Raw genomic sequence first — 13,520 nt, 5'->3', positions numbered from 1 at the left:
TGCCAAGACAATTCTGACTTTTTGGCTACTCCTGTTGCTTTCTCAGGAAGGACCTCGCTGTTCTTTTGCACCATAAAGGCGGAAACATTTTAATCCTTGAAATGTTTTCCAGTAATTCAGTACCGTCGAAGTCGGGAGCTGCTGCCAGCGCATCTGGACTCGAACGGATGCATTACAGGATACATCTCATTACATTTCTTCCTTCTTGGTTCTTCTCTTCCACTCCTGACAGCTGCTGAAAACCTGGGCTCCGCTCTTCAAGAACTACATCAAGCGGGCGTCGGATCACTTGGAGGCCCTGCGCGCCATCGAGGAGTTCTTCCTGGAACACGAAGGCCTCTCCGTGACTATGGCCAAAGTAAGCTTGACAACTGAAATGATGTTTCCATTGCCTTTATTAGCTTCTATGACCAAAGGTCTTAAGCTCAGTCAGGATGTGACAATTGTCAAAACATACATGGGCGTACAGCGTAACTAACCGTATTCGCAGAGTTCAGGTGTCACGGTCAAAAATATTCAAATCTAAAAGTGAATAAAATGTTAAAACAGGAATTTCTAATTAAGCCTCTCGTACAGTTAAGCAAACCTAAAATTGTCACGTTATCCACCTATATGCCAGATTCCATTACCATCGGATCCACCCAGATTTGTGTCGTATTACAGATAAGATTATCATTAAAAATTTTGTAACAAAATAAGGTGGTTTCAGGATTAGGATCTGCCAGCAAATAAGGGACCGTCCGAAGTTCAGTTGGGAATTGGTGTTAAATAAGAGCAGGAGTTATCCAAATCGATCTAGAAACCGACCACTGATGACAACGTAATAGAAGATGGCCGAGTGTTTCTACAGTTCCAGACCCACAGTCGCATAAGCGATCTGAGTGCGGGACTCTAGAAAAACGACCTGTCAACTCAGCAGTGGGAAAAGAATGTGTTTCCAGCACAGCTTTAGACGTCTGGTCAGAGAATACAAGATTCTCTTTCGTACCGGGAAGGAGAAATGCTCGTGTGCCTGCCAGTCAGAGCTTAATAAGCGGCTTACTCTTCCCCACCTTAAGACCCCCAAGAGAAATTGTTGGCAACAGAGAGAGGTCACTGGTAAATGAATAAATACACAACCACGAATGGTTATAGTGACCAACAATTACTAAGGCTATATCACAATACAATAATGTGATAATACATGAGAATACACAAATACATAGAGACGTAGACAAAACTCTCGAAGAGTGCTTTCATGGAAGACTGTAGAGCACCAAAATGGCCTTTAGCCTCGAGCCATTTCTGAGCTGGTGCCTGTTTGAAGTTAGTTGAGACTTACGTGTCCTTGGATGAAATACTGTGAGATTACTTTAGTGTTATGTGGAAGAGGTTGTTGATACCGCTTAACTGTGAAGCTGTATGAACTGTGGTTCGTGGATTGTTTGATTTGAAGGGAACCGGAGCAGAGCTTTCCATTGCTCGAAGATTTGTCGAAGCTGGAGCTGCAAGTCGACTCCCTGCACTTCGGCACTCTACTATCTTCCACGAATGCACTCTTTGAGAGTTTGGTCTCTGTCTCTATGCATTTGTGTATTCTCAGCTGTTATCGCGTTATTGCATTGTAATATAGTCTGAGTAATTGTTGGTTACTGTAACCAATCGCTGTTGTGTATTTATTCACCTTAAGACCCCCAAAAATCTTTCAAGCTTTTGAGAGTCAAAGCTCTTCATCAGATATACCAAGCTTTGACTCTCAGAAATCTCATACTCTTAAAACGGGCGTCGAGCTCATTTGTTATGAGGGCTGGATCGGATGTAAATGAGATCTTGTCGGTCCAGGCCGCATGCATCATAAAATGTAATGCCAGGTAGCGGAGAGATGAATTTTCATAAAGGACACAGACAAGCACAATTAGATTTTTTAGAAACTTAAAATATGCTTAAAAGATTAGCACTCTTAAAATCTTGAGTATGGTGTTCAGGTGTATGTCAGATAGGAACCACCAGGCAACTAGACAGCTGGCTGGGTTCTGTTCCCAGGTTTATAAAGAATGCAAAAAGCGAGACGAATAGGCCAAACTGTAAATATTTTAACAATTTTTAAAGTGACGTTTTAAAAAGGTTTAAAGGGTTAAATAATAATTTGCTGTATTCTTTTTTTTACTGTTATAATGTGCCTTTGGCCTGACCAGGTTTGATTTTCCACTCCTCCACTTGCAGCTGCTGGAATGGCTTTGGGTCAGCCATAGCTCTGGCAGAGATTGTCCTTGAAAGGGCAGCTGCTGGGAGAGTCCTCTCAGCCCCACCCACCTCACAGGGTGTCTGTTGTGAGGGAGGAATATAAAGGAGGTTGTGAGCCGCTTTGAGATGCTGAGAGTGGAGGGCGGGATATAAATCCAATATCATCGTCAACAATGCTCTGTCGCACAGTGGCCAAAAAAACAGGTGCCATGAGGAGGTCTGCTAGTGGGACTAGGACACTAGAAAACCTCCCACTGTTGCCCCTCCCCCAAGCACCAAGAATACAGAGCATCACTGCCCCAGACAGAGTTCCATCTATATCTTGTGGCTAACAGCCACTGATGGAACCCTGCTCCATATTTTTATGCAATCCCTTCTTGAAGCTGCCTATACTTGCAGCCGCCACCACCTCCTGTGGCAGAGAATTCCATGTGTTAATCATCCTTTGGGCTAGATGCACTACTAGTCTGATCCAGCAGGGCTCTTACGTTCTTAAGCTTTCGAAAGCGAGCAAAGGCCCGAAATATTCAGATCAGCCTCACGTGTGCAGTTGCGGTAGCCTTTTCACCCCAAGAGGTGCTTCTTCTGCTCTGTTGCAGGTGCTGATGACTTTCTACCAGCTGGAGATCTTGGCGGAAGAGATGATCCTCACCTGGTTTTCTCAACGAGACACCTCTGAGAAAGGCAGGCAGCTCCGTAAAAACCAGCGGGTGAGCCCTGGGCAGGTGTGGGGGAGAGGAGGGCAGGGCTGGCCTGTCCGAGCTGCAGCATGTGCCACCTTCTGTATTTTTAATGAGGTTTGGATCTGAGATAGATTGTTGGGCCAAGCCATGTCGGGCCGGACTGTGTGTGTTCCTATATAAGATTAGGCAGCAGAGAGATAAACGTTATAAAGGACGCAGACAAACACAATGAAAGATTTAAACCCCTAAAACAAACCCTGCTTAAAACATTAGCACTCGTTGGTCTTAAAGGTGCTTTCTTTGTATCTCTCCCATGGGATCCAGGGAACTGGGCAAAGGAAGCCCTGGCTCTTGCCTTCCTTCCCCAGGGGACAGGAGGGGGAGGAGCCTCAGCAATAGAAGGAAAAAGAGACTTGGCTCAGTGGATCTGCTGTGTGATTCAGAGAGAGCCTGGAAAAACAAGCTCTGCCTCCCCCCACCCTTCCTCCCCAAGGGAAGAGCCTCAGCCAGTGGAGAAAATAGAGGTTTTGCTCTGTGGCTCCTGTGCAATTGCAGATTTATACCCTGAGAGCCAGTTTGGTGTAGTGGTTAAGTGTGCGGACTCTTATCTGGGAGAACCGGGTTTGATTCCCCACTCCTCCACTTTCACCTGCTGGCATGGTCTTGGGTCAGCCATAGCTCTGGCAGAGGTTGTCCTTGAAAGGGCAGCTGCTGTCAGAGCACTCTCAGCCCCACCCACCTCACAGGCTGTCTGTTGTGGGGGGAGAAGATAGAGGAGATTGTGAGCCGCTCTGAGGCTCTTCGGAGTGGAGGGCGGGATATAAATCCAATATCTTCATCTCTCTGAAGAGCAAGCTGAGATGCAGAAGGAAGCAAGAGAGAGGGAGGAGGAAGCAGATGACAGCCAGTTGCTTGGGGGCCTGATAGGAGCCCTCCGAGGGCTGATTTGGCCCCTGGGCTGCATGTTTGACACCCCTGCTTTAAGAAGGCTGGGTGGTCATCAGAGAACGTCACTAGCCAGGGCTTGCATGCGGATGAGCCAGACTCGTGAATGTCGAGCTGTTTTGGCGGGACCGGTGGGTGCAAACCAGGACTGTAGTCTTGCTGTGGTCACCCGTTGCGAGTGTTGCTTTTAAGGCACCCCAGCTCCATTATCCCGCTGTGATCTGGACAGCCCAGGCTAGCCGGATCTCATCCGATCTCAAGGGACCAAGGCTAGCCAATCAGACGTAGGCACAGTGATATAACCCAGCTGACCATTGGTGTGGCTTGGTCACATCCCTTGGTGAATCAGGTGAGAACGCTCATTTCTATTGGGTGTTTAGCGGCTACAACGGATCCAGTGGACTTGTAGAGATCTGCAAAGGGCAGCCTTGGATGCCTAGGGCTGAAGACACACCCTTGCACCTCCCATCAACTGCCTCCCATCCTCCCGTATGTCTTCTTCTGAGTCACTGTCAGCTTGGCCTTGGTGCTCCGAGAACAGGCGTTTTCCATGTGGATAGATCCAAGTGGGCAGCCGTGTTGGTCCGAAGCAGCAGAACAAAGCAGTAGACAAGGCTCACCTTTAAGACCAATTAAGTTTTATTCAGAATGTAAGCTCTAAGCAGACTTCATCAGTTTAGTTTTTAGTTTTAGTTTATTTATGTTTTATATCCCGCCCTTCCCACCAAGTGGCTCAAGGCGGCTCACAACATAAAATCCAACATAAAAATATGAAATTTAAGCATTTAACGCAGTTAAAACATTTAAAACATTAAAACATTAGGGGTAGCCTAAATCTAGAAGAGCTACACTTAGTTTCCTGTGCCCGGTTAGTTATAAGCCAGCCGGAAGAGGGTTGTCTTACAGGTCCTGCGGAACTGCGCAAGGTCCCGCAGGGCCCTCACCTCTTCCGGCAGCTGGTTCCACCAGGAAGGGGCCATAACAGAGAAGGCCCTGTCCCTAGTAGATTTTAGGCGGGCTTCCTTTGGCCCGGGGATAACGAGAAGATTTTGGGTTCCCGATCAGACAAAAATGGAACGGCCAGCAGTCCTAAATATGGAGAAAGTGGGCAGTGAGTTGGTATGCAGAGTTATGGAATGTTTTTAGCAGATTAAAAGAATCACAAATTGGGGTCTGTGTTTGTTTGTCCGTGTTGTTAACTGGGCTGAAACAACAGTGGAGGGTGATAAAAAAAGCGGATCGCTGTCATAGGTATGAAATGCCATAAATCTGGGTATCGTTCTGGCTTGTTCTGGGATTAAACAGAGGGCATTAGTTTCTCAAGAGGTTATAACATCATTCTAGTTTGCCGTTAGGAAAAAAGGAATACATTAAAATATAGTGGAAGTTGGGTTAGTATATGCAATAAGATAAACAACCAATATCCCTTATTTGAGTATGTCAAAACGAAACAAAGAACCCCAATATTCTGATGTCTACTGCGTTATTCGGGTGTTTCCCATGTTCTGCAGGCTTTAGTGCCTGAACCAGAGCTTTGCATTAGAACAGGGGTGGCGAAACCGTGGCTCGGAAGCCGCATGTGGCTCTTTCACACACATGGTGTGGCTCTCAAAGCCCCCGCTGGTCGGCTCAGGGAAGGCATTTGTCTCTTTAAATCAGCGGTTCCCAACCTTTTCGGCACCAGGGACCGGTTTTGTGGAAGACAGTTTTTCCACGGACTGGTGGGGGGGATGGTATGCTGGGTTTTTTTGCTGCCCCCCACCCCATTCCTGCTCCCCATGGGGGCCTTTAAATGTGGCGTATGCGATGGTCGCTGCCGCAATGCCCCTTCCACCCACCGGGACCTGGATAGATGAAACCGGTGGTGCTTTCGTTCGAGGCCGCATTGGCTCTTTAGTCTACCCAGGTCCCAGATGGACAAAAGGGGGCGGCGAGACTGCTCTGCCTCACTCTGCCGCCAGGTTGCTAATGGGCCACGGACCGGTCCCGGTCCACAGACCGAGGGTTGGGGACCTCTGCTTTAAATCACTTTTCCAAGCCAAGCCAGCTGGAGAATGCATTTAAAGTTAACGTTGCTTTCTTTCCACCTCTCTCTTCTGCCACCCTCCCCATCGCTTTCCCTCCCTTCGTTGAACATCTGACATTCATTTTGAGAGCCAGTTTGGTGTAGTGGTGAAGTGCACGGGCTCTTATCTGGGAGAACCGGGTTTGATTCCCCACTCCTCCGTTTGCAGCTGCTGGAATGGCCTTGGGTCAACCATAGCTCTCTTATCTGGGAGAACCGGGTTTGATTCCCCCATTCTCCACTTGCAGCTGCTGGAATGGCCTTGGGTTAGCCATAGCTCTTGTAGGAGTTGTCCTTGAAAGGGCAGCTGCTGTGAGAGCCCTCTCAGCCCCACCCACCTCACAGGGTGTCTGTTGTGGGGGGAGAAGATAGAGGAGATTGTGAGCCGCTCTGAGTCTCTGATTCAGAGAGAAGGGTGGGGTATAAATCTGCCCCCACCTCACAGGGTGTCTGTTGTGGGGGAAGAAGATGGAGGAGATTGTGAGCCGCTCTGAGTCTCTGATTCAGAGAGAAGAGGGGGGGTATAAATCTGCCCCCACCTCACAGGGTGTCTGTTTTGGGGGGAGAAGATACAGGAGATTGTGAGCCGCTCTGAGTCTCTGATTCAGAGAGAAGGGCAGGGTATAAATCTGCCCCCACCTCACAGGGTGTCTGTTGTGGGGGGAGAAGATATAGGAGATTGTAAGCCGCTCTGAGTCTCAGATTCAGAGAGAAGAGTGGGGTATAAATCTGCAGTCGTCTTCCTTCCTTCCTCTCTCGAACATCTGCCATACATGTCTTGCGGCTTTCGAACGTCTCACATTTATTCACTGTTGCTCTTCCATTAAAAAAGTTTGGACACCTCTGAATTAGAGCAGGAGTCTAGTCTCTTTGACGGTGCCTGCGTGTGCCTTGGACCATTGCCAGCCTGTTGAGGTCTGCTGATTTCTGTCTTTCTCTCATGACATCTCGATCGTCCCTCTCAGCTCCAGAAGTTCATCCAGTGGTTAGAGGAGGCCGAAGAGGAGTCATCGGAGGGAGAACAAAACTGACATGGCCGCCGCCGTCCGTAGAAGAGGCTCCTGCCTGGGAGGAACGGAGTGCTGCTTGCCGGGCCTCAGTTTAAAGGGCCAGAGCTGGGACAAGACCCGGTGCATGGCGTGCGTGTGTGGTACCTGCAAACCCAAGTGGCCGACAATCCTGCCGTCGCTCATTATTATAACTTCGCCACCTCCCCCTGGAATGCCACATCTTGCGGAAACTACTGGCAGGAAGAGACGGAGATCTGTACACGTTAAAGATCTGGGGTTTTTTTGCGGCCGGGGGGGGGGGCTGTGTATAAATATACATATATGTATGTATGTATATGGTGATGTGTAATAAGTTATCCGGGGGGGGTGTGGGGTGGGGAGGCGGCTTTCGAACTGGCTTAGGTGACAGAGGTCGACACTTACAGGTTCCGTGTCAGCTTTCGCCGTCGGGGTCCGAACCACTTCGAGATCGTGTAAAATTGTGTAAAAAAAAAAGGGGAGGGGTGCTGTTGTGGCCGATTTTATTTGAAGCCTTTGACCGTGTGGGCGGGGCGGTGCTGTATAACAGGCGGCTTCTGCCTTTTAGCTGGAAGCCTAGCCAGTGAACAGAAAGCACGGATGCGGGTGGTCGAAGCTCGGGAGTGATCCAAGAAGACTCTTGGGGTGGCCCAGGGAGAGGCGCCTGAGGACGCCGAGGTAGCCAGGCCTCGGGGTGGGGGAGGATACCGGTCTAGGATGGGAAAGGCATCTTGCCATTGGGTGAACTCCCATGCCAGCTCCGACGTCCGCTTTACACTGCGGCCTCGGCCAAAATCATGGAGCCAGTTTGGTGTAGTGGTTAAGTGTGCGGACTCTTACCTGGGAGAACCGGGTTTGATTCCCCACTCCTCCACTTGCAGCTGCTGGAATGGCCTTGGGTCAGCCATAGCTCTGGCAGAGGTTGTCCTTGAAAGGGCAGCTGCTGTGAGAGCCCTCTCAGCCCCACCCACCTCACAGGGTGTCTGTTGTGGGGGGGGAAGGGAAAGGAGATTGTGAGCCGCTCTGAGACTCTTTGGAGTGAAGGGCGGGATATAAATCCAATTTCTTCTTCTTCTTCTTCTTTTCCTTGGGCAAAATTGGAGTGGGTGAGTGGGTTACCTACCTCACAAGGTGTTTGTTCTTAACGGGGGTGTTTTTATACTGTTGGGGAGGGGGCTTGTTTGTCCACATACCCCCCCCCCGCTTCCGATTTGCTGACCAGTCCTGGTAGGGGCGTCCTCCAGTGCCACTCCTTTAGGGAGGCCGCAGACGCTCCAGGGACTACCAAGAAGCTGCTGGGAATCTCTCCCTCCTGGAGTCACTCAGGAGTCCACGTTTTGCACTCCGTGTGTACGTCAAACACAAAGCAGATGGATGCAAGCATGATCAGTTGTGTCCTGCATCTGGGATCCCTACGTCCCCCCCCCCCCCTTACAGATGTACATGTTGCTTTATCTGTTTTTAAAATACATTTTGGCTCCTCCTTAAAGGTTTGGGAATCCTGGCTTGGGCAGCAGCCGCGTCCTGTTGTCTCTCCTCATAAGAACATAAGAGAAGCCATGTTGGATCAGGCCAATGGCCCCTCCAGTCCAACACTCTGTGTCACAGAAGAACATAAGAGAAGCCCTGTTGGATCAGGCCAGTGGCCCCTCCAGTCCAACACTCTGTGTCACAGAAGAACATAAGAGAAGCCCTGTTGGATCAGGCCAGTGGCCCCTCCAGTCCAACACTCTGTGTCACAGAAGAACATAAGAGAAGCCCTGTTGGATCAGGCCAGTGGCCCCTCCAGTCCAACACTCTGTGTCACAGAAGAACATAAGAGAAGCCCTGTTGGATCAGGCCAGTGGCCCCTCCAGTCCAACACTCTGTGTCACATAAGAACATAAGAGGAGCCATGTTGGATCAGGCCAGTGGCCCATCCAGTCCAACACTCTGTCACACAGTGGCTAAATTTATATATATATATATACACACACACACACAACTGTGGCTAATAGCCACTGATGGACCTCTGCTCCATATTTTTATCTAACCCCCTGATCAGGCCAGTGGCCCATCCAGTCCAACACTCTGTCACACGGTGGCTAAATTTATATATATACACACACACACACACACACACACACACACACACACACACTGTGGCTAATAGCCACTGATGGACCTCTGCTCCATATTTTTATCTAACCCCCTCTTGAAGGTGGCGATGCTTGTGGCCGCCGCCACCTCCTGTGGCAGTGAATTCCACATGTTAATCACCCTTTGGTGAAGAAGGACTTCCTTTTATCCTCGCCCGTCCTCACTCCGCAAACAGTTCCCCATTTGTCATTACGACGGGGAGCTCAGAGATAACAGCAGCCCAAGAGCGTCGTGCAAGCTGTACGACTTAGAACGCTCCGTGAGAGCTTTAACCAATGCATGTATTGAAAACAAAGTTTTTAAACCACAGTATTTTTCACATATTAAGTTAGCATTATTTCACAGTCCCCGTTTTGCAATATGCAGTGTTTTTTTCCTTCACTCGTAGGACTTCCTGAAGTCTGATGCAGGTGTGCTTGCAGTTCCCAAAACTGGTGTGGCTTCCCCCGGACTGCTCCTTCCCTCCACTTTCAGAGTGAATCCTTCCTTTCGAGAGAAACCAAGGACATATAGAAGCGTGGAGCCGTGCTTGATCCTTTAGAACAGTGGCCCCCCAGCCTTTTTGGCACCAGGGACTGGTTTTGTGGAAGACAATTTTTCCACGGGCCGATGAGGGAGCGCTGGGGGTTTTGCCACCCTGGACTCTCCCCTTCCCACGCCACATCCCTATCCTCCATGGGGGTCTTTAAATGGGGGGAGGAACTGGGGCTGTTTCTGCCTCCCCCTCCCATTTAAAGAGTCTATAAATGAGGGGTGGGCTAAGGTCGCAGCAGTGCTGCCCCTTCTACTGGTCCCGGATCCTGCAAGGGGAAATAGCCTTGGAGTGAGGCCGTGCTGCCTCTTTAATCCAGGGCCGCTCTGCCTCACTCTTCGGCCCGGTTGCTAGCGGGCCACGGACCGGGACTGGTTCACGGACCGGTGGGCGGGGACCCCTGCTTTAGAGATAGACAGAGCAGTGCCAAATCGAAACTGTATCCCTTGGCGAGCTGCCTGAGGAAGGGGTCACTCTGAAAGTGGACGGAAGCAGCTGTCTAGTTGCAGCCACAGTGGCTCAGTGGTAGAGCACCTGCTTGGTAAGCAGGAGGTCCCAGGTTCAATCCCCGGCATCTCCAACTAAAAAGGGTCCAGGCAGATAGGTGTCAAAAACCTCTGCTTGAGACCCTGGAGAGCCGCTGCCAGTCTGAGTGGACAAGACTGATTTTGATGGACCGTTGAGGGTCTGATTCAGTAGAAGGCAGCTTCATATGTTCATATGGATTTAGGGGAGGGAGGGTGGCTCAGTTGTAGAGCATCTGCTTGGTAAGCAGAAGGTCCCAGGTTCAATCCCTGGCATCTCCAAAAAAGGGTCCAGGCAAATAGGTGTGAAAGAACTCAGCTTGAGACCCTGGAGAGCCGCTGCCAGTCTGAGTGGACAATGCTGACTTTGATGGACCTTTGAGGGTCTAATTCAGTATAAGGCAGCTTCATATGTTCACATAGATGTTCATAACCAGTTTGGGGACTGCAGTCACACCTGCACTGAACTTCAGGAAGTCCCGCAAACCAAGAAAAAACTTTGTATATTGTAAAATGGACTGTAAAATAATTCTAAATTAATACGTGAAAAACACTGTGGTTTAAAATTTTGATTTCAATATATGTCTTAGTTAAAGCTCTCGCGGCGTGTTCTAAGTCATGGCCCACCTGGGGATTGGCGGTCCTAAGGCATACTCTGTTTGCTGTCCAGGTACTGTTAATCCTTTTAGTTGAGGGAAGTCGACTAGCCACTTGCCTACGAAACGAACGGCTTCTGACCTCTCACCTCCGTCTTGGGCGCATGGGTCATCCAGCCACCCTTTTATACTCTGTGAAACCAGAGAGCTCATGGGTATGAGTAAGGTATATAACTTAGAACAGGGGTGGCCAACGGTAGCTCTCCTGATGTTTTTTTGCCTACAGCTCCCATCAGCCCCAGCCATTGGCCATGCTGGCTGGGGCTGATGGGAGTTGTAGGTAAAAAAAAACAAAACACATCTGGAGAGCTACTGTTGGCCGCCGCTGACTTAGAACACTCCATAAGAGCTTTAGCTAAGACATACATTGAAAACAAAGTTTTAAACTGCAGCCTTTTTCACAAATTAATTTAGAATCATTTGACAGTCCGTTTTGCAATATAGTTTTTTCTTCGTTTGCAGGACTTCCTGAAGTCCAACGCAGGTGTGATTGCAGTTCCCAAACTGGTGCGGCCGCAGAGGATCAAGCGCGGCTCCGCACTCCCAATTTGTCCTAAGCTTCTCTCGGAAGGGCCGACGGAGCAGTGCCAAACTGAAATTGCATCCCTTGCCGAGCTGCCTGAGGAAGGAGTCGCTCTGAAAGTAGACGGAAGCAGCGGTCCCGTTGCAGCCGGACTAGTTTGGGAACTGCAGTCACGGCTGCGTTGGACTTCAGGAAGTCCTGCAAACGAAGAAAAAACATTGCATGTTGCAAAATGGACTATAAAATAATTCCAAATTAATACGTGAAAAACACTGTGGTTTAAAATTTTGTTTTCAATGTATGTCTTAGTGAAAGCTCTCATGGAGTGTTCCAAGCGAGATACCTTCCTCACACCTGAGAGCTCTCTGGTTTCACAAGAGTGTCGTACAAACGGGGGGGGGGGGAGAATACTCCCCCCTGGCGGAGTGGGGAGCTCTTCGGCACCGGCTGGGGCTGTTGCGCCATTGGCCCGAACGGAGGTCATTTATGTGCCGGGGTGGGAGGGGCTAAGTGAACGTACAGCCGAGCTTTTCACACCACCCCATCCTCTCTCGCGAATGCTGGGAAGGGAGAGGCAGGGAAATGGGTTTTCTGTGTCTGCCAATATTTAATTGGGGGATGAATAAACGTCCCTGAGAGAAAGAAGAAATGCTTTTGTGTTCTGTAGATCTCTTCGAACTGGAACGTGTCCGGATAGGTGCTGGACGGAGCTGTGCAGTCTTCAGCAGAATTATTTCTGTCAAAGCCCCGTTGACTTCAATGGATCGAGAGGGTAATGTGTACGGGGTCACTGCGGCCTCTCCCTCTAATCCCAAGCCGCTCTTCCTGCCTGTGCAAGTTCAGCTTCCTGGCGCGTTTACACGCTGCGCAAGTATGTCTGGTCCCCCTTAGAAGAAGATATTGGATTTATATCCGCCCCCCCCCCCCCATACTCTGAATCTCAGAGCAGTCACAATCAATGTTCCCTCGAAGTTATGGACCCTTGTGAACAAAAATCCTACTTTGCGAGCTACTGGCATGAAAGTTAGGAGCGACTGGCATTCAGGTTGCGAGTTACTGCACAAATTAGTTTGCTCTAAGGGCCGTTTTTTCTGAGCCGAGACAAAAATGTGTGAGCTGGAGGCTAAAAAATTGTGAAATAGCTTCACACTAACTCAGTTTAGAGGGAACATGAGTCACAATCTCCTTTACCTTCCCTCCCCCGCAACAGACACCCTGTGAGATGGGTGGGGCTGAGAGAGCTCTGACCTTTGAAGGACCAAACTGGCTCTCTGGAGACAGACACCCTGTGAGGTAGGTGGGGCTGAGAGAGCTCTCCCAGCAGCTGCCCTTTCAAGGACAACTCCTGCGAGAGCTATGGCTGACACAAAACCATTCCAGCAGGTGCAAGGGGAGGAGTGGGAATCAAACCCGGTTCTCCCAGATAAGAGAGCTCTGGCTGACGCAAGGCCATTCCAGCAGCCGCAAGTGGAGGAGTGGGGAATCAAGCCCGGTTCTCCCAGATAAGAGAGCTATGGCTGACGCAAGGCCATTCCAGCAGCTGCAAGTGGAGGAGTGGGGAATCAAACCCGGTTCTCCCAGATAAGAGAGCTATGGCTGACGCAAGGCCATTCCAGCAGCTGCAAGTGGAGGAGTGGGGAATCAAACCCGGTTCTCCCAGATAAGAGAGCTATGGCTGACACAAGGCCATTCCAGCAGCTGCAAGTGGAGGCCTGTGGGGAATCAAGCCCGGTTCTCCCACATAAGAGAGCTCTGGCTGAGCTCAGGCCATTCCACGCAGCTGCAAGTGGAGGAGTGGGGAATCAAGCCCGGTTCTCCCAGATAAGAGAGCTATGGCTGACACAAGGCCATTCCAGCAGCTGCAAGTGGAGGAGTGGGGAATCAAACCGGTTCTCCCAGATAAGAGAGCTATGGCTGACACAAGGCCATTCCAGCAGCTGCAAGTGGAGGAGTGGGGAATCAAGCCCGGTTCTCCACATAAGAGAGCTCTGGCTGAGCTAAGGCCATTCCAGCAGCTGCAAGTGGAGGAGTGGGGAATCAAGACCCGGTTGTCCCAGATAAGAGAGCTATGGCTGACACAAGGCCATTCCAGCCTGCAAGTGGAGGAGTGGGGAATCAAACCCGGTTCTCCCAGATAAGAGAGCTATGGCTGACACAAGGCCATTCCAGCAGCTGCAAGTGGAGGAGTGGGGAATCAAGCCC

General features: G+C 50.0%; 2 protein-coding genes across 2 annotated transcripts in view; both read left to right on the top strand.

Annotated features, from left to right (window-relative positions):
• Positions 1 to 7,260, top strand: part of EIF2B5 (eukaryotic translation initiation factor 2B subunit epsilon) — a 58,580-nt gene extending 51,320 nt beyond the window's left edge. The window contains exons 14-16 of the mRNA XM_060242710.1: positions 233 to 358; positions 2,823 to 2,933; positions 6,882 to 7,260. Coding sequence (XP_060098693.1) covers positions 233 to 358; positions 2,823 to 2,933; positions 6,882 to 6,947 — 303 coding nt within the window. The 3' untranslated portion in view covers positions 6,948 to 7,260. The remainder of the gene's footprint in view (positions 1 to 232; positions 359 to 2,822; positions 2,934 to 6,881) is intronic.
• Positions 1 to 13,520, top strand: part of LOC132574464 (cytochrome P450 2J2-like) — a 585,507-nt gene that overhangs the window by 377,571 nt on the left and 194,416 nt on the right. The window lies entirely within an intron of this gene.

Source organism: Heteronotia binoei, chromosome 6 (genome assembly GCF_032191835.1).
Source record: "Heteronotia binoei isolate CCM8104 ecotype False Entrance Well chromosome 6, APGP_CSIRO_Hbin_v1, whole genome shotgun sequence".
NCBI classification, from domain to species: domain Eukaryota; kingdom Metazoa; phylum Chordata; class Lepidosauria; order Squamata; family Gekkonidae; genus Heteronotia; species Heteronotia binoei.
Note: the sequence above shows the minus strand (reverse complement) of the source record. Positions and strands in the feature narration are given on the sequence as shown.